General features: G+C 56.2%; 4 protein-coding genes across 4 annotated transcripts; 1 reads left to right on the top strand and 3 right to left on the bottom strand.

Annotated features, from left to right (window-relative positions):
* Nucleotides 1-3,197: 3,197 nt before the first annotated feature.
* On the bottom strand, nucleotides 3,198-4,625 carry PHYSODRAFT_468247 (hypothetical protein; the record flags this gene model as incomplete). Its single annotated transcript, XM_009519756.1, has 1 exon — nucleotides 3,198-4,625. A coding segment is annotated over one exon (1,428 nt), but the record flags the coding sequence as incomplete, so codon positions are not given.
* Nucleotides 4,626-4,803: 178 nt separating this feature from the next.
* PHYSODRAFT_472702 (hypothetical protein) lies at nucleotides 4,804-7,308 on the bottom strand (the record flags this gene model as incomplete). The annotated part of the gene is made up of 1 exon (XM_009517778.1): nucleotides 4,804-7,308. One exon carries the CDS (start codon nucleotides 7,306-7,308, stop codon nucleotides 4,804-4,806), a length of 2,505 nt encoding a protein of 834 aa, XP_009516073.1.
* A 230-nt stretch (nucleotides 7,309-7,538) lies between these two features.
* PHYSODRAFT_552476 (hypothetical protein) lies at nucleotides 7,539-8,873 on the top strand (the record flags this gene model as incomplete). The annotated part of the gene is made up of 1 exon (XM_009517777.1): nucleotides 7,539-8,873. Exon 1 carries the CDS (start codon nucleotides 8,385-8,387, stop codon nucleotides 8,871-8,873), a length of 489 nt encoding a protein of 162 aa, XP_009516072.1. The 5' UTR covers nucleotides 7,539-8,384.
* An 8,088-nt stretch (nucleotides 8,874-16,961) lies between these two features.
* PHYSODRAFT_469013 (hypothetical protein) lies at nucleotides 16,962-18,884 on the bottom strand (the record flags this gene model as incomplete). The annotated part of the gene is made up of 1 exon (XM_009517776.1): nucleotides 16,962-18,884. One exon carries the CDS (start codon nucleotides 18,882-18,884, stop codon nucleotides 16,962-16,964), a length of 1,923 nt encoding a protein of 640 aa, XP_009516071.1.
* Between the last annotated feature and the right edge of the window lie 150 nt (nucleotides 18,885-19,034).

Here is a 19,034-nt window from a genome sequence, read left to right as displayed (position 1 = left end):
AGGAATGTCGCTCGTCCTCATGAGCAATTGGTAATATCCATCGACCAAGTCGAGCGCACTGTACATCGTACATCCTGTCATGTTGTTCTGAAGAACATCCTTCCGAGGAATCGGCGTCTGCGCCGGAATGGTAGCGGCATTCAGCTTGTTGAAAGCATGCACGATACGCCACTTGCATTCGGCTTTCTGACACAGAACGTCGGCGTAGAGTGTGGAGACTTACTCTCACACACCATGCCCGCCTCGTGCTTCGCACGGAAGAACGCGTCAATGACGTCACACTGCTCCTTCGGCAAGGGCCACTGCCTCGTCACGCAGTACTTCGTTCCCGGAACGAGATCGATTTCGTGTCGAACACCTCGATCCGGAGGTAGCCCCGAGGGCGGCCCCTTCGAGACCACGCCCTGGTAATCCTTTACCACTTGATACAAGGGATCCGACGGGTCCTGCAGGATCGCCGATCCGCTTCGCGCATTCAGCGCCTTCTTGGTGTCTTCCAGGACAGCTTCATCCCGAAGCGAGGACGAGTTCAATTCTTCTTCGGGTCGTATGACCACTACCTCGGCCAAGTCTCCAGCCTTCAAGGCTTCGCCGAACTCGGCCAAGGACATCTCGTCCAGCTCCAGGAAAGCTCCAGTGTCTTTACCGACACTCAGCGAAGAGCTGCACGATCCGCAGCCTCCACTCAGTGGATTACGTGCCACTCCACGATCTTCATCCGGGCAAAGCCCCTTGTTCTTCGGCATCGTGCCGACCGCGCCTTCACCGGCACGCAGCAGGGCGTCGCCCTCAGACGCACACCCGCTCAGCGGAATTCGTGCCGCTTCACCTGCCGTCCGCGAGCCACGCTCGAAACGCTCATTTTCGACACACTCAGTGTCCACCAACTCGGGAACTCCGATGTCCAGCACATTGACCGACTCGGTCCAGTGCTCGCGCCAAAAGCGCTTCTGCTTCCTAGCAGAGGTGGGTTCATGACTCGCCAATGCTCCGCCAGGAGAGAAGTGCGTAGCACCAAGGGTCTTCGACCACCAATCTATCCAAGGCTCGTGGCGTTCCAGCCACGCCATACCAAGGATGAGATCATATCTCGAATCATGGTATAAGACCAGACAGCGTTCCACGCTATCAAAATCCAAAAACTTCACGCCCAGGTCCACAGGGACCTTAGGCACCGTGACACGAGTGCCCGTCGCGAGACGAACAGTGATGATGTCACTCCCGCGCGCTACCAGCGCCTCAGCATAAAGCTGACTTCCGTCCATCGTAGAACGCCGGGCGTAGTTACCCGACGCTCCCGAATCGATCAAAATCGTCCATGGCTTCGTGAAGCCCTTCACCCAAGCTTGGACAACTAGCAAGCCCGGCTTGCATACACGTTCCGTGTTAGAGAGTACGGCTCTCTTCGGGGCTAAGTCCTGTCGACCTCCACCTCGCCGAGGCTCAATAGAACTTAGTTCTTCCCCAGTAGGCCGCCCCGCGCCTACTGGGACTTCTCGTTTCCCCGAGACAAACCAGAGCCCTGGCTCGAACTCGAAGAGCGGCTCGACGAAGCCTGGCGCTGATGGCGCAGCGGACACCGCGACGCTGCTCAGCAGCACGAAGCTCGGCTTCTTCGTCTTCAGCATAGCTGATGTCCATGGGTTCCGGACCACTCGACGCGCTAGCGTAAGACGCATTCCACCCAAGTCTCGACGACTTAAAGTTGTGCTCCGCATTCAATGCGACGCTCACAGCCTCTTCAAAAGAGCACGGGTGGGTTCGGAACACCTCCGTCCTGGCAACGTCAGTGCGGAGCCCTTCCATGAACACCGTAACGGTGACTGCTTCCGGCAGGGGGTCCGCAGACATGCCAGCAATGAGAGTTCTCAACTCTTGGACGTAGTCCATCAACTCCTTCTTGCTCTGCCTGGTCGCCAGGAAGCGTGAGCCCACACGATACGCCTCGCTAGGCGGAGCAAACACTCGGGACAATTGCTGTTTCAGTTGGTCCCACGTCGGGAAGGCCATCTCGACCGACGTCCCGGACGTTAGTGCCCACTCTCTCGCTCGCCCACCGAGCTTCGAGATAGCTAGTGCCACGCGCTGCGACTCCGTCCGGAGTAGCGCTGAGCTCATAGCCATCTCAACCTCACGCGTCCAAAGCATCAAGCTTTCACCCTCCTTGCCTTCGAAGGTCTTCACGCTCAACATGAGCGGCTTAGGTCTTGTTCCCGCGTCGGACGACGAAGGGGGCGCTCGGGGCGCCGCGGCAGTCACCATCCTCTGCTGGAGGTGCTCTAGCAGAGCATGCTCGTAGCTTGAAAACGCCTCGAGACGCGCGTTCACCGCGTCGGGGCCTTGCTGCGCAAGTTGCGTCACGCCCTCCGGGCCCAGCAAGGACATAAGCTTTTTAAGCGCATCCTGCTGGTTCGGGGGCAAGTGAGCGAACTGCTCCATTCTCCACAGAAGGTCAGTCTATACAGACTCAGGTGTCAGATTGACTACAAGTGCTACCAAGTGCAGCGGGGCTGCCGTAGCTTTGCGTCAGAGGAAGCTTAACAGACTCGCAGAGTCTCAGCTTAAGATCGCCCGTTCTAATACCAGAACGTACGAGTCCGTACACCCTACGGACTCCAAGAGTCAACCCTTAACTCTTAACTGTGTGAATCTCAAACTGAATGTATTTCCCTTTATTGCGGCAAAGCCGCCTACGGTGTAAATGTATCCGGTTCACTATCTAGCATAGTGAACCCTAGTCATATGCATAATCAGTGGCTCTGAAGCCATGTACTGATTCTCCTACTGATTTAGGTTAGACAGTGTGTACCCACTTCGTAACCCTTCGGGTAACTCTCGTGTAACCCCGTTACACTTCGGGAGTACCGAACACCCCCCTCGGCGATATTGAAGTGGTCTCCATGTTGAAGTGGCGGATATGGTTTTCCTTCTGGGTCAAGCCATCGAGTTTTCCTGCTTGATCGGTTCCTTCAACTCGCCCACCCACCTTCTCGCCATCGTCGACTTCCACGCCGAACGTGCTGCCCACACCAACAATCGCGCAAGTGAGTATTATCTTCCCCATCGTTCCTCAAGGCCGCAGATTCTCAAATGAGAATGAGATTTCTGTGACGTAGAGTATACTAACCACCACCTCCATCAATCTAATCTCAATCAAAGGCTTAAAGTCGGCAACTTTCATGCTATTAACCATGAGATTAGCCTCGGCGTTTGTCTTGGAATTGACGTTGAAGTACGGACAACTTGGCGTCAGACCACGGTGTGCCCGCGTCAGCCTCCGGCTGAGGCAACTTCGGGATCTCAAACTTGACACGCGCGCCGTTGCCAATGGCTAAGGCGTCCTGCACCACCGCTGCTACCACGGGCGAAAGACCGTTGTTGGAGGTTTTAGGCGTTGGCAGTCGCGAGTCGGAGCTGCTGGTTCCTAGCGGCGGCTTTTTGGAGAACTTCGCCACGGATGTAGCAGAGACCCAGTCGGGAAGCCCAGCGAGGACGCCCGAGTCGCTCGCCATCTGCCACTTCATACGCAGCGAGCACAGCTCCGCCGAGAGCTGTTTGTTCTCTTTGCGTGCGTTTGATCGCGTCCAGTCCAGTTTGTTGCGCACGTCGATGAACTTCTCGTCCATTAGACGGAGCTGGTCCTCCAGGATTCGCGCGCCCTGCTCCAGCTCCGCCACCTTTGCGTCCTGAGCGACATGCTTGCGAGTTGCAGTGGCTAACTTGTCCTTTGCGTCGAGTAACTCCTTGTCCACACGACGTTGAGCTTCCACTGCGCGTGTTTTGGCCGCCGCTTCGTGCTTCAGATGCACCATGAGCTTCTCCACGTGCTCCGAGAGAGCGGCGACCTTCTCGCCCAGCTCCTTGTTGGCCAGCTCGCTCTTGGCACGCAGCTCCTTCTCGACTCGCTCACGACCGACCATCTCCACGACTTTTTCTCGCATGCTTTGCAGGTCTCGCAGGCCAGCTTGAGCCGTGTCGAGCTCGCTTTCGAGTCGTTCAGTGCGTTCGATCAGCCGCTTGTTGCGGCTTCGTAGCACTCGCATCTCACGCTCCAACCGTCCAGCGCCACCAAGGCCGAGAGCGTCCAGGGCTGAGAAGTTGTCGACGTTGGGTAAATGGCACGACGATGCCTCGCCTTCGTCTGTCGCGGGGTCAAGAGACGACGAAGAAGACGCCATTGGACCTCCAGCGAGCTCCCACTCATGCTCCAACGCCTTCAGTCGCAGACGCACCAGCTCCTCGAGCTTCACGTGCTGGTACAGCATGTCATCGACGCTCGAGTCGTGACTACCGGTGGCGATCGTCGGATCCAAGCCAATCCCGCGAAGCAGCGTGCGACGCACTCCTCCCACCACCTCTCTAAGCTGAGCCAGCTCGCTCTTCGTCTTGTCAAGCAGTTCGGCGACGCGGAGATGTTTCTCGCCTTGCTGGACGAGCTGCTCACACTTGGCGAAAACCTCCTGCTGAAGCCCCTTGACCCGCAAGGCAAAGTCATTCGAACCGCTTGTGAGCGAGAGCAGTGCCAGTTCATCCTCCAGCGCCTTCACTCGAGCATTGGCTTCATCCAGTTGTGCCTGCTTCTCTTGAGTCTGCTGCTCGGCACGACGCAGCAGCGCGTTCTGGTTGTTCCGGATTCTGGTTTAGGCTTTTACGTAAGTAGTTGCCGGTAGTCTTACAGGGCTTTTGCTTATCTCCTGACACGGTTCTTCAAGATGCAGGTTTTACTCCAGCTCGCAAAACTTCAGTTTGCATGCTTTTGTTAATTGCCAACAACTGTGCCGACAAACTTACTTATTGAGCCTATTAACCTGTGCAAACCGCGTACTCGGTATCAACCTCAACATCCAGCTTCATGACTTTGAAATGTGAACGCATTGCCTTGTAGTCGATGAATCCTCCGCTAGGTTCCATCCTCTTCCTCAAAATTTCTTCGGCGGCTTTGTCAACATGTTCCTCACTGCCTTTAAGCACCGACTTGAGAGCTGTTTTGTTGGCTGAATTCATTGGGACGATAGGTGTACATGCTGGATGATACGCCAATGTTCCATGGAACCGCTCCGTCTCGTCTCGGGTCAAGAGGAAGCAATCACTCGGCACAACATAGTCCTCAAGATTTGACGGGGCAACACAATTCATGACCCCTCCCACCAAACGCGTGCCTTTCTCGAGAAATGCAGGGCGGGATTTCCTCAGCTTGCGAAGATACTCCCTTGCTGATTTTGGCTGAAATTTACCGAAATGCCGTTTTCTTTGGTCCACAAAGACAATCAAATTCTCAGAGAGAGCATCCTTCAGAGCAAAGAAAATATCGACGCCAGCTCCACCAACCCCATTCACAATGATGTTGCCACTTGACGTCCAGTCGGCTTTTTCCGCTAGATGGTCTTTTCGTGAAACGACTTTGGGAGTTGAAGAACCATATTTTTCCGCACACTCAAACACTCTTGACGGAGCAAGTTTCACGGAAATGCGACGCGTGTCATCGCTCATCAGCGCCCCCGGCAGAAGCTCTCCCAGCGTCACAGTCGAGTGCCCAAGCACCAGCAAGGCATTGATTCGAGCAGCATAGAAACAAGCACCGAACATCTCCCACGACTGCCACGGCTCACGGACGAACAGTTCCGAATCCACCAGTTCTTCAATGTCACTTAAAGCTGCTGCAAAAAAAATTTCTGCTTTGCTCGTCATATCATCACTCGACGCGATACTCTGCAACAGCGCGTAGGGAACCCGTACATCGCAAACTCTAGGTGTGGATGATGATGGGTTGAGCACGCATATCGAGGAATCTCGAAGTTTGGACCACTTGAACTGTTTATCGAACGCGTCTTGGTGTCGAACCTGTCGACCCGACACGGCATAGGCTGCCAAACGGACGAGCTGATGGGTTGATATTAACCCCGTGTAAGCATCGACGTAGGTTGTCCAGACGCCCTCGAAGCACATTTTGATGCTCTTCAATGTAATTGTATCTGGTTCCGAGCACCTCTTCAGTCCCAATAGGTAATCGACAACCCACCGTGGAACACCTCCAAGAGCGAACAAATGGCGATAGACCTGAGTATGTCGCAAGAACCCAGCAAAATTTGCATTGCTCTCCACAGAGGTGAGCACTTGCCCCAGGGTCAAGAGGGTCATGGGAAGCCGCTTGGTCACATAATACGAGGAATTGGCGATTGAATCCGGTGCAATGACGCCCAAATCCGTCCCTGCAAACATGGGCAACACAACCAGACTTGACGACTTCGTACACAGGAAATGTGCTATGGTTTCCACGAGTTCGCGCAGGATTGACGTGCCGGCATTTGCTCCAGAGGTCCTTAGTTTTTCAATCTTTTGGTATTCATCGATGCCAACAAAGATGCACTGCATCCTTTGTACTTGCACGCTCTGACGCAACTTGCGCTCAATAATTTTAATGCAGTTACGAAAAGTCAGCTGACTTCCATTACAAGGTAGCCGTGACTCGAACCACGTGACGAAATCAAACGCGCAGTTATTGTCCAGAAAAAAACGATACAAAAGCCGCCACGAGAAAGACGCCTCAATCGGCATCGACCGCTCGACTGGTATTGGCTTATATCCATTGTAGTACGGAACAATCAGGCGAATAACGTACTTGGGGTCCAATTTCATCTCTTCAAGAATCGTGCCACTTTCCTCCAGCATACGCGTTTTCCCCAAACCCGAAATTCCAGAGCAAACAGGTATAGGACGGTGAGTGCGGTCTGAGCCTGTACCACGATTAGCCTCGATGATTCGGTTGAAGCAATCCGCTGCGGTCTTAATTGCCTCTTCTCTTCCAACCAATCGAAACTGTAAACTTTCGGCACCTAAAATGTTACGGTTTACCACAATTTCTTCCTTGTTGGCCATTTCACTTTCCAGGAACGCGAGGAGATCATCACACGAAGTCGTATCCACAGCACGTCCCTTCGGCACATCCACCCTGTCGTGCTCGACATCTCCCCCCTTTGGAACAACCACCAGCACGTGCACCACGTTCTTTCCAAGCGAAGCGCCAGTCCCAAACAGTTCCTCCAAATTCCGCGACGCGCGCAACTTCTCCATCTTCGAGGTGTCAACATTGTTCTGCAGCATCCTGTCCAGGTCATCGTCGTCTGGGAGCCATCCGCCGTCTGCCTTCTTCGCCAAGAAGAGCTGCAGCTTGTCTGCGTCGATGTCCTTGAGGTCGTTCGTCTTCTCCTTCTTGATCGCCTTCTTCAAGTCGTCCACCGTGTCGCTCTCGTCCGCTCGCACCGAGAACGCGGGGCCTGCCCCACCATCGATCGCGCAGAAGAGCTTCATCTTCCCTCGAGGCGGCAAGTTCTGGGATGAAGAAAGGGAAGAGAACTCGCCATCGTACCTAAACGGGATCTGCCCTTCCGGAATGTATTTTCGGCCAATAAAACTCGTTGTCAAATTGATTGTTGACGACTCAGCTGAGCCCCCATGCTTTTGGGTTTCCGCTGGTGATTCACACCGACCATAAGAACCTACTCTACCCTAAGGAGACCTCACTTCGCGTGAAGCGCTGAAAACTTCTACTGGAGGAATATCGGCTCGCGGTTGAATACGTTCCCGGAGTGTAGAATGTCGGTGCGGACGCCTTTTCCCGACTTCGTTACGACTTCGTGCAGCAGGCAACTGAAGACGAGCTTTGTGCAGTTGAAAAAGAAGAAATCGCCATTGACGGCGCTGTGATGAAGCGCCACCCGCTTGATGATCCACTTGCAAGGCTATCATCGCCAGACTCGAAGCCAAATAAGCTGACCCAGACTACGCTCTAAGACCTGCGCTGGGTACTGTACTGCTTCACTACCAGAAACGTGTTCTCGTCCCTCAGTCACTGCGCAAAGATCTGATCGAGCTCTATCACGACTACGTCCTGCATCCAGGAGGAGAGAAGCAGTATCAGACGATGTCTTCCACCTTCTTTTGGCCTGGAATGGAGAAAGCAGTGCACGACTTCGTAAAAGCCTGCGTCCCGTGTAAGCGCGCAAAACTGCACGGTGGTAAGCAGCTCTATGGCCGAATTCCGCCAACTCCGTCGACGAACAATGACCGTCCATTCGACATCGTGCATGTGGATTTAGTGGGGCCGCTACCTGGAGATCACTATTGCCTTACGGCGATGAGCAGCAATTTCGTTGGCTAGAAGTCATCATCCAGCAAGGCAAGACGTCAAAAGTGACCGCCATTAGCTTTGAGCGCGTGTGGCTTTGTCGCTCCCTCGTCCGAGACAAGTTGTGCATGATCTCGGTCCCGAGTTCACTGGGGACGAGTTTCAGCAGCTTCTGTCATCGCTCGCCATAAAGGACAAGCCGATCACCGCCAAAACCCCGCAAGCGAACGCAATCTGTGAAAGAGTGCATCTCGAGATCATGAACATCCTCCGCGTGAGACCTGATCTGATGGAGCAGTTGGAAGTTGCTTTGGACTACGCAGCCTACGCTATCAGAGCGAGCTACCACTCGGTCCTCCGCGCGTCGCCAGCTCAGCTACTCTTCGGAGAAGATATGATCACGCGTCAACTCCATTTCGCTAACTGGAGTTTCCTGTCCAAGCAGCGCTTCCTGTCTATCCTGCAAGACAACGAACGAGAAAATATGAAGCGACTGCAGCACTTCTACAAGGTAGGCGACCAAGTCATGCTGAGGATTCCGGCTCGCGAGCGAAAAAAGACGGATCCAGTCTCAAAAGGCCCGTACATCATCAAGGAAGTCTACGACAACGGCACGGTGCGCCTCGACACTGGCAGCACCGAGTGTCGCGCGTGTTCCCGGCGCCAACGACCGAATGGCCTGAATTCTCCGGACTATACGTCTCGATTCGCCCCGGGTGGTCGCAGGAAGTGGATAACTACGCTGTAGTTGATTTGCACGGCAATGCGAATGGAACCGTTCCTCATGATGTATGTCTGAGAAAAAGGTTGATCACGGTGTTTGTGAAGTTGGGGGATTTCTCGAAATGTCAGTGCGTTTTGGGCGTGGACGCAACGCGTCTTGATATCGATTTGAGGTGAGATAACTCCATGGCGCGGGAACAAGACTTCGCGACTGGAGGTGGTGGTTAAGTGACAACCTGCAATCGCATAGATATGTCAAAGTGTAGTCGTACGTGCAAAGTCGTTTAACCACGTCTAGGTGTCGACCTGCAATTGAATCCAAGTGCCCATGTTGTGTTGGTATGCTTGGCACGGTAAGCCAACAGCATCTCAAGCGTCTCCTTATTGCTTTCTTTCAACAAACCCGTTGAGGTTGTATTCCATGTAGACTGAAAATCTATCTGCCTGGTTAGAACCTCATGTACTATACTATGGCTGTGCAGCGGGGCTGCCGTAGCTCCTTGCGTAGAGGAAGACTTTACGACTCAAAGAGTCCAACAGGGTCCTATCCGAGGACCCACGAAAACAAGTCAGAGACTTCTTGCAAAAGGCAAACTGTATTCATTCTCTTATCTGCGGCTCCGTGCAAATACCTGCACTTACTATCGACATAACTAACTCTAGTTCATTCTCAATGACTGGCCAGTGACCCAGGGAGTAACCCTTGGTGTATCGCACACCAAAAGGGTAACCTCCGTGTAACCCCGTTACACTCTCCCCCATCAAGACGGCGAACACGCCAGCTTCAAAAGCACGGACCATTCCGATCTTCCAGTTAGGGTCCAGACCCATCGCGAGGTCGACTTGTGCTCACAGAGCCTCATTGTCGAATCGGCTGCGCGTGTAACGCATGCACGCAGCCCCCGGGTCTACAGACCAGCAGTCACAAGGCCCGCGCACGAGCGCCACGCAGCCAGGGCACAGCCCGTCCGTCGAGCCAGCCGCCGAGTCGTCACAGGCGCCGAGCGCAAAGGAGGAGCCCGTGCCCAGCACCCCGCAGAGGCTTTCCATAGCCAAGTATCGTGCAGCGCACACTCCGAAGCTGCCGCCAGCGAAGATGTCGGAGCATAGCTCAAGCCCGGCTGGCGAGCAGGCGCCAAGGCGTGTGCGCAATGCGTACGACGATCTCTTCGGGTCTGAGGAGGGCGAGGTCAACGCCAACCCGTCAGAAGGCGATGGCAGATCGCCGCGGAGTGGGCACAGCCCTTCAAGGACAGCGCGTTCGCGCTCGCCCCCGCGGCACTCGTTCATCAGCCCAAGGTCAGAGACCCGGGGGTCGCACTTACACCCGGACCCGCTGAGCCATGCGCCACCTCTGCCTCCGAGGGACGGGGATGATCCGACGGATCCCGACACAGTCTCCAACCCACTGGACCAGGCTCAGCGCCGTCAGCTCGAAGAGCGCACTGCGCCAACGCGCTCGAACATACCGGAGGCGTTGCCTATCGTGAACCCCTCTCGGAGAGACTATGGCTTTACAAGCAGCGAAGATCCATTGAAGGTCGCGAACGACTGGGCCAAAGGCCTGCTGGGTTCATACATCGTAGGGCCGAGAGCCTCGACAACGGCAGATGTAGACGAGCGCCTCGCGCTGCACCAGCGCTATCTGACGCCGCAGCAGACCACTCCCTCGGAGTATTGTGCCCGGCTGGATGGTCAACTGCACGACCAGTCGGTGCCTCAGATGCAGCGCATCCCGATGGTCCTCGTTCCCGGTGAGACCGAAGATGAAGATGATGGCCAGCTCCAGGCCTGGGTTGAGAATTCCCGTAAGTTGCCGCCAATTGATGCTCTTCGAGCAAGCTATAGAAAGCAAGATGTTCTTCTTGAACGGCGCCTCCGCTTCATGTGGGCGAAGAAGAAGGCCCGCCAACAAAATCGCCATGGTCAAAGACCACGCGCCCAAGGCGCCAATCGTGCGGTTCGAGATACTCCGCGCCGTGCGTCTACGTCCACGCCTACGGCGCCAGCTCACGCTTCGCACTCGAGCACTCGCTCGGATGTGTCATCGTCTCGTTCTAGCGCCGGGAAGCGCGAGGCGACCGACGAGTTGGCTTCGAGCTCCGTGAGCGTCTCGGGTGCTCCCGATCAAAAGCGTCAACGGCGTCCGGGCAATCTTGCCTCAGGGGCACCTCGTACTCCCACGACGGTGGCTCGCCCCGCCACTTCACCAGATATTGGGTATGACCCCGGTGACGACGTCGCTTCAGAAGCCGCTCCATATGGAAGTGAAGCTCTCCGTGCTCATCGAGCAGAGCAGGAGGTCGGCGAGCCGCCGCTAAAGCCTGCGGCTGTGCGAGCGCAGTTGTCCGAGCTGGAATATCAAGCCGGGCGTGGGCGCGACCACCGCGACTGGGTCGGGAGGCAGTTTGCGCAGAACGACGACGCGCTTCGCGCTGTTGAGCGTCGGCTCCACGATCTTGAAGATCCACCGGATGACGGTTGGAGCGCTTTGTTCAGGCGCTGCACGACCAAGTCCAGATCCTGCGCGGGCAGGTTGACGTGCTGGTGCAGCTGCAGCGGGGCGCTGTCCCTCCAACGGTGCCGGCGCCAGCGCCTCCGCGCTCACCTGGCTCGGGTCGCGGTAACGCTTGAGCAAGCCCACGTAAAACACTGGGTGTGTGCGCATCTTCTTGGGAAGGTTAAGCGTGTACGTAAGGCCCTTCTTGGCCACGACCTTAAACGGTCCGATGAAGCGAGGACGCAGCTTAGTCTTGAAGACCGCAGAAACTGCATGTGTAGGTAAGTTTTTCGCGTTTAATAACACCAGGTCTCCGACCTCAAAGTTTTCCATATTACCCCGGCCTCTAGCGTCAGCTTGTTCCTTTTGAACGTCTTGGCTGTCAGCCATTGCGTCTCGCACATGCCTTAAGACATTCAGACGGATCGACAAGAAGTCGTCCAGTTCTCACGAGGGCTGACATCAGCAAGCCTATCGGCTAACTCTCCCCTACCAAGCCCAGAGTCACTACGTGACGGCGTCAACGGGACGCGAGGGTGAGTAAACTCGTTCACGTAGAACGGAGTGAAGCCTGTCGAGGCATGCACCGCATTGTTCAACGCGAACTCAACGAGAGGGAGCATCGCGCTCCAGCGCTTAGGCGTCTCCGCACATACACTGCGAAGAACGTCTTCGACGACGCGGTTCGCGCGCTCAGTTTGACCATCGGTCTGGGGGTGATCCGCCGTGGACATATCCAAACGAGTGCCAAGCACCTGAAAGACGGACGTCCAGAACTTCCCCGTGAAACGAGGATCTCGATCCGAGACAATAGACTCAGGCAGCCCATGCTGCCGAAATACGCGGTCGATAAACAGCTCCGCTGTACCAGACCCGTCAATGGTGTCCGGCACCGCCGCCAGATGAACCATCTTACTGAGACGGTCAACAAAGACCACAACTCCCGTGTTGCCTGCCGAATCCTCCGGTAAGCCAAACACAAAGTCCAGGCTCATGGACTGCCAACACCCGGACGGGACAGGCAAACTTGCCAACGGCGCCGCCGAATGTGGGGAGGGTTTCACCCGCTGATACGACTCACAGGTACTCACGTACGTCTTAACCCACTTGTACAGCTTGGGCCACCAGTAGTGGCGGCTCACAGAGCTGTAGGTCTTTTCGCGACCACGGTGGCCGCTCAAGGGAGCGTCATGAGCCTCATAGAGGATACGATACTTAAGGTCCTCGTCGTGAGGAACGACGACGCGGGGCGTGTCATCCGATCCAGTGCTGTAATACAGCAGATCCCCATCCAGGGAGTAGCGATGCAATCGCGCCCGCAACCGCGCAGACAACTTGATGTCCGAGTCTCGAAACTCCGCGCTCCCCAGCGTCCGTAGCAAAGCTACACAACTCTCATCACGTGCATACGCGGCACGGATCATGTCAGTGATCGACGAAGTCACACTCGTGACGTGAGCGAGCTCGTAATCAGGCCTGCGTGACAACGCGTCGGCCAGCGCATTCTGCCGACCGGGCTTATACTTCACCTCGAAGTTGTACTCCGCAAAGAACGAGAGCCAACGGGCCATCCTCTGCGAGAGGTGTGGCGACTGTGTCGCAGTGCGTAAGGACGCGTGGTCTGTGAAGATCACAAACGGCTTGGAACCGAGCAGATGAACCCTGAACTTGACGAGGGCATACTTCATCGCGAGTAGCTCCTTGTCATGGACAGGATAGTTCTTCTCAGCAGCCTTTAGCTGCCGAGACTCGAACGCAATGACCCGCTCACGCCCATCGGCGTCTGCTTGAAGCAGTGCATAGCCAATGGCAAAATCGGACGCGTCACACACGACGCTGAACGGCCGATCGGGGTCTGGCAGTGCCAGTATCGGTGCCTGAAGCAGGCTTTCCTTGACTGCTTCAAAAGCGCTTTGCTGCTCGGCATCCCAACACCATTCAGCATCCTTCTTGAGAAGGTTAGACAATGGCAGCATAATTCTCGCTGTACTTGTGCAAATAGTTTGCCAGACCCAGCCACTTGCGCAGGTCTTTCGGGTTCGCAGGAACCGGCCAGTCCATAATGGCCTTGACCTTGGCAGGGTCCGCTCGGAGACCACACTTCCCAATGAAGCATCCCAGAAAGGGAATTTTTTCAGCGCCGAAGATGCACTTGTCGGCATTGGCGTAGAGCTTGTTCGCTCGCATACACTCGAGCACGGCTCTCAAATGGTCGATGTGGTTCTCCATATCCGACTTCCCGTGCTCCGCACGACTGTGGACGAAGATGTCGTCAAAGTACGTCTGCACATATGCGCGATGCGGCCGAAACAACTGCGTCACAAGACGACTAAACGTTGCCGGTGTGTTTGACAGCCCTTGGGGCATAACCAACCACTCCCAGAGCATGCCGCTCGGAGTACTCACCGCAGTGAGAGGGATATCACTCGCTCTCATGAGCAGCTGATAGTAGCCATCGACCAAGTCGAGAGCGCTGTACAACGTGCACCCAACCATGTTGTTCTGAAGAACATCCTTGCGAGGTATCGGCGTTTGTGCCGGGATAGTGGCCGCGTTAAGCTTGTTGAAAGCATGTACAATGCGCCACTTGCCGTTCGGCTTCCTGACACAGAATGTCGGCGTCGAGTGCGGGGACTTGCTTTCGCGCACCAGTCCTGCTTCGTTCTTGGCCCGAAAGAAGGCGTCAATGACGTCACACGGTTCCTTGGGAAGTGGCCACTGGCGTGTGACGCAATATTTGGTTCCCGGAACCAAGTCAATTTCATGACGAACGCCTCGATCAGGAGGTAGGCCCATAGGCGGGTCCTTCGAGACAACGTCTCCGAACTCCACTACCAACGGGTACAACGGATCTGACGGATCCTTCAAGATGGCTGAGCCACTACGTTTATTAAGCGCCTGCTTAGTGTCCTCCAGGACCGCTTCGTCCAATAGTGACGACGAGTTTAACTCTTCTTCTGGTCGTATCATGACCACTTCGGCTAGATCGCCCGCCTTTAAGGCCTCGCCAAACTCGGCGACGGACATCTCCTCAAGCTCGAGGAGAGCACTCACGGAGGGAAGAGCTTCAAGGCTGATGTCACCATTGACGTCTCCCGTCAGCCCATTCACGAGCGCGTATAGCTGCTCGCAGCACTCGCGTGGAGCTTCATCGCTCGACACGCTCGACGCCGCAGACGCCCTGCGTCTCTTCCTCCTCCTCCTCCGCGCCCGAGGCCGAGAGGATGGGGGCGACGTGGCGACAGCGTCGTCACCACATCCAGGCGACAACGCGCCTCCGTCCATCGTGGACGCCAGCGAGGAATCGCCAACACGGCAATCCTTGGTCATGAAAGCACCAGGCGAGACACGCCCCGCCTTGTCCCCCGCAGGGCCATGCCCAACGGGCCGCGACAAACCGTCGCCGAGCGTCGAACGCCCCAAAGTCGATGGAGTACGTGCCATCCCACGCGCACGAGGGGAGCCGAGCTCCGAGTGCCGCGACATACCGTCGCCAGGCGTTAAACGCCCCTGAACCAGCGGAGTACGTGCCGCCCCACAAACGTCCGACGAGCGGTGCTCGGGATCGGCCGACGTATACGACGTCGCGCCCACTCCGGGAAGTGCTTCTCCAACAACGGCGTTGTCGACCAACTCGGACACGCCGATGTCTAGCACAGCGACCGAAACTGTCCAGTGCTCGCGCCAAAAGCGCTTCTGTGTCATGGCAGAGGTGGGTTCGTGACTCGCCAAAGCCCCACCAGGAGAGAAGTGCGTAGCACCTAATGTTTTCGACCTCCGGTCGATCCAAGGCTCATGGCGTTCCAGCCACGCCATGCCAAGGATGAGGTCATACCTTGAATCCAGGTCCAAGACCAAACAGCGTTCCGTGCTGTCAAAGTCAAGGAACTTGACGCCCAAGTCCATGGGGACCTTGGGCACCGTGACACGAGTGCCCGTCGCCAAACAGACAGTGACTATGTCACGAGAACGCGCGCGAAGCGCCACAGCATATAACTCGCTGCCCTCCACGGAGGAACGCCTGGCGTAATTGCCAGACGCCCCCGAATCAATCAAGACCGTCCACAGCTTCTCGAAGCCCTTCACAGTCGCAATGACGACCAGCAAGCCCGGCTTGCATTTACGTTCCGAGTTTGAGAGTACGGCTCTCTTCAGGACTAGACTCCGTTGTCTTCCCCCTCCCTGAGGCGCTACAGAACCTAGTTCTTCCCCAGTAGGCCGCCCCGCGCCTACTGGGAGTCGCCGTTTCCCCGCGACGAACCAGCCTTGTGGCTCAAAGCGGGGCCGCTCGAACGAGCAGATTGCTGTTTGCGCAGCGGGCAACCCGGCCGCAAGTGCTCGGTGCTGCCGCAGGTGTATCAACGGCGGATACCGCAGCGCTGCTCAGCAGCCCGAAGCTTGGCTTCGTCACTTTAAGCGTAACTGAGGTTCATAGGTTCAGGACCGTTCGACGTACTCGCCTGTGGCGCGCTCCAGCCGACGCGAGCGGACTTGAAATTGCGCTCGGTGTTCAACGCCACGGCCACAGCTTCCTCGAACGAGGTAGGACGACTGCGGAACACTTCCGTGCGAGCCACTCCGGTCCTGAGACCATCCATAAACACCGTGACGGTGACAGACTCAGGCAGCGGTTCAGCGAACATGCCGGCGATGAGCGTGCGTAGCTCCTGGACGTAGTCCACCAAGTCCTTTTTCCCCTGACGGCAAGCCAGGAACTTGGACCGCACGCGGTATGCGTGGTTCGGCGGCGAGAGCACTCGTGAGAGCTGTCGCTTCAGCTCATCCCATGTCGGGAAGGCTTGGTCTACCGACGACCCGCTGGTAAGCGCCCACTCACGAGCTCTTCCGCTGAGCTTAGAGATGGCAAGCGCGACGCGCTGGTGCTCCGATTGAAGCAGGGCAGAGCCCATGGCCATTTCGATCTCGCGGGTCCAGAGCAGGAGATTCTCCCCCTCCAGACCCTCGAACGGCTTGACACTCAGCATGAGTGGCTTGGGTCGAGTCGATCCGGCTTGCGACGCGGCCGACGCCGCTGCAGGCGCCGTCGCGCTCATCCTCTGCTGGATGTGCTCCAACAGAGCATTTTCGTAACTTGAGAACGCCTCGAGACGCGCGTTGATCGCGTCCGGGCCTTGCGAGGCAAGGTGCGCCACGCCCTCCGGGCCCAACAGAGACATAAGCTTTTTTAGCGCCTCCTGCTGGCCGGGGGCCAAATTCGCGAACGCAGCTTGCTCCATCCTCACAGAGGTACAGTCTAACAGACTCAGGTGAGGGATTGACTACGAGTGCTACCAAGTGCAGCGGGGCTGCCGTAGCTCCTTGCGTAGAGGAAGACTTTACGACTCAAAGAGTCCAACAGGGTCCTATCCGAGGACCCACGAAAACAAGTCAGAGACTTCTTGCAAAAGGCAAACTGTATTCATTCTCTTATCTGCGGCTCCGCCGCCTACGGTGCAAATACCTGCACTTACTATCGACATAACTAACTCTAGTTCATTCTCAATGACTGGCCAGTGGCCCAGGGAGTAACCCTTGGTGTATCGCACACCAAAAGGGTAACCAAAAGGGTAACCAAAAGGGTAACCTACGTGTAACCCCGTTACAGGCTGGGCATTACTCTTCGTCTCTTGGCCCTGGCTTGGACTTGTCGCTCGATTGCTTTTGCGAAATCAACTGGTCTCGATATTCGGTAGCGGACGTGAGCAAGAGCTTTTCCTCCTCCTCGGGAATCAGAGACATAACAGCTTGATCGGGATAGTTTGCGTAAAACCACGGCAGAAATTCCCGGCCACGCGCGTAGAGATACACGAATGATATGGCATCGCTCGTACAGCTTCCGTTTCCTTGGCGATGCAAAGGTAGAATCGCCTCCAAGTTACTGTTTCTCGCAGCTGCATCCATCTCGTAAGCTGTGCAATCTTCGGTTCGCCTATCGAGAAGCCACTCCATAACACTCCCGTTCCCACCGCCCTGATCAGGATGTGTATCTACCACGCTCATAATTGCACTCGCTATTGATCCCTCCGTGCAATTGTCGTACAGCCACTTTACCACATCAAGGTGCCCACAACCTGCTGCTTCATCCATCGCCATCGGTGAGCAGCCTTCGCTCCTGTTAGCGTGAAGCCATTTCACCATTTCGAGGTGGCCATTCCTAGCAGCTTGGTCCATTGCCGTCGTAGTGCATCCCTCGCTCCGGTTGGAGTGAAGCCATTTCACCATTTCGAGATGGCCGGAGTTCGCCGCACCATCCATCGCGGTGGTTGTGCAGCCCTCTCTTCTGTTAGTGTGAAGCCACTCCACGACCTCGGTATGATTGTTGCTTGCAGCTTCGTCCATCGTCTTCTTACTGAACCCATTCGGTTTGTTCTCATGCAGCCAGCGCAACACGTCCAAGTGTCCGTTCTTGGCAGCCCACGCTACCCCTGTTTCAGTGCAATCCTCGGCGCAGTTTCCGCTTAGCCACTGCAAAACGTCCAGCTTCCCGCCGAGAGCAGCACTGTCCATCGACGCGGACGTGAACACCAAGTTCTGCTCGTGCTCTGCTAGCCACTTCAGCACATCGAGATGACCTTTGCCCGCAGCAGTAGATATCGCTCGGGAAAAGCGATCTTCGTGCGCAAGTTCTAACTCGAAGCCCATTGTGAAAAGCCTTTCAGCGACGTCTCGATGGCCACTTGATATCGCATTTACTTGCCCTATAACCCAGCATTCTTGGGGGAGATTATCAACGTGTTTAAGCAGCATCTCCAGGGCCTCCATACCGCCTTTTGATAGCAATCCCGACGCATCGGGGTGCTTCGGTGCGTTAGTACCCGTTTGCTCCAGCAACCACTGCACGACATGGACTCGGCCATTGTCAGAGGCTACTTCAGTGGCTTCCCGACTTAATCCAGGCGTCTCTCCAATCAGGTTGTACGCCCACTTGACCATCTCCAGGTTGCCAACTTGTGCAGCTGGGATAATCCATCGTCGCCCATAGCTTTGGTGATGCCCTGCCATCGGCTGCAGCCACTTGGCGGCATCGAGATGATTCCCGTTCACGGCTTTAAGAGTGCGTCTCCAGCAAATGTCGGTGCGGTTCGCATGCAGCCACTCCAGCACACCCATATGACCAAGCCTCACAGCATTGCACACAGCTTGTGTGGGCATGAAGCAGGCCCCAAAGTACGGCGACCGAGCCAGCCACTGCACAATGATGAGCTGTCCCGCCTCGCACGCGGCCTTCATCCCTCTCGAGAACCGGATCTGGCGGAAGAGCGGGTCGCGCTTCTCGCTTGTATCCTGCTGTTGCTCGTAGCCCGCAATGATCCGTTGCAGGAGACGCACCGAGCCGATGGAACAGGCGAACTCGACGGACCGGGTGTGTGTCACGTCCACGAAGCCATTGATCGCGGAGATCACGTGGGGGAGAGACTGTAATTGCGAGGTGGCATCACGGCAGACTACGGATACGCTTGTCAGCAGCGGGAGCTCGCTGCTGTGGTCGGCTGGCGCTGACGACGGCCCCTCTCGGCGCTGCCGCTTGGTGCTCATAACTCGTTGTGAACCCAAACTCCCGCTATGTAGCCATCATTTCAACATGGCTACACAATCTCCTTGATAAGCTTCTAACCAAGTTGAACGTGGGGAGGGAGGGAGGGAGGACGATGCTGCGCCGCGCAGCAGCCTCTAGCTGCGGTGTTA

Source organism: Phytophthora sojae, assembly GCF_000149755.1.
Source record: "Phytophthora sojae unplaced genomic scaffold PHYSOscaffold_1, whole genome shotgun sequence".
NCBI lineage: Eukaryota > Oomycota > Peronosporomycetes > Peronosporales > Peronosporaceae > Phytophthora > Phytophthora sojae.
Note: the sequence above shows the minus strand (reverse complement) of the source record. Positions and strands in the feature narration are given on the sequence as shown.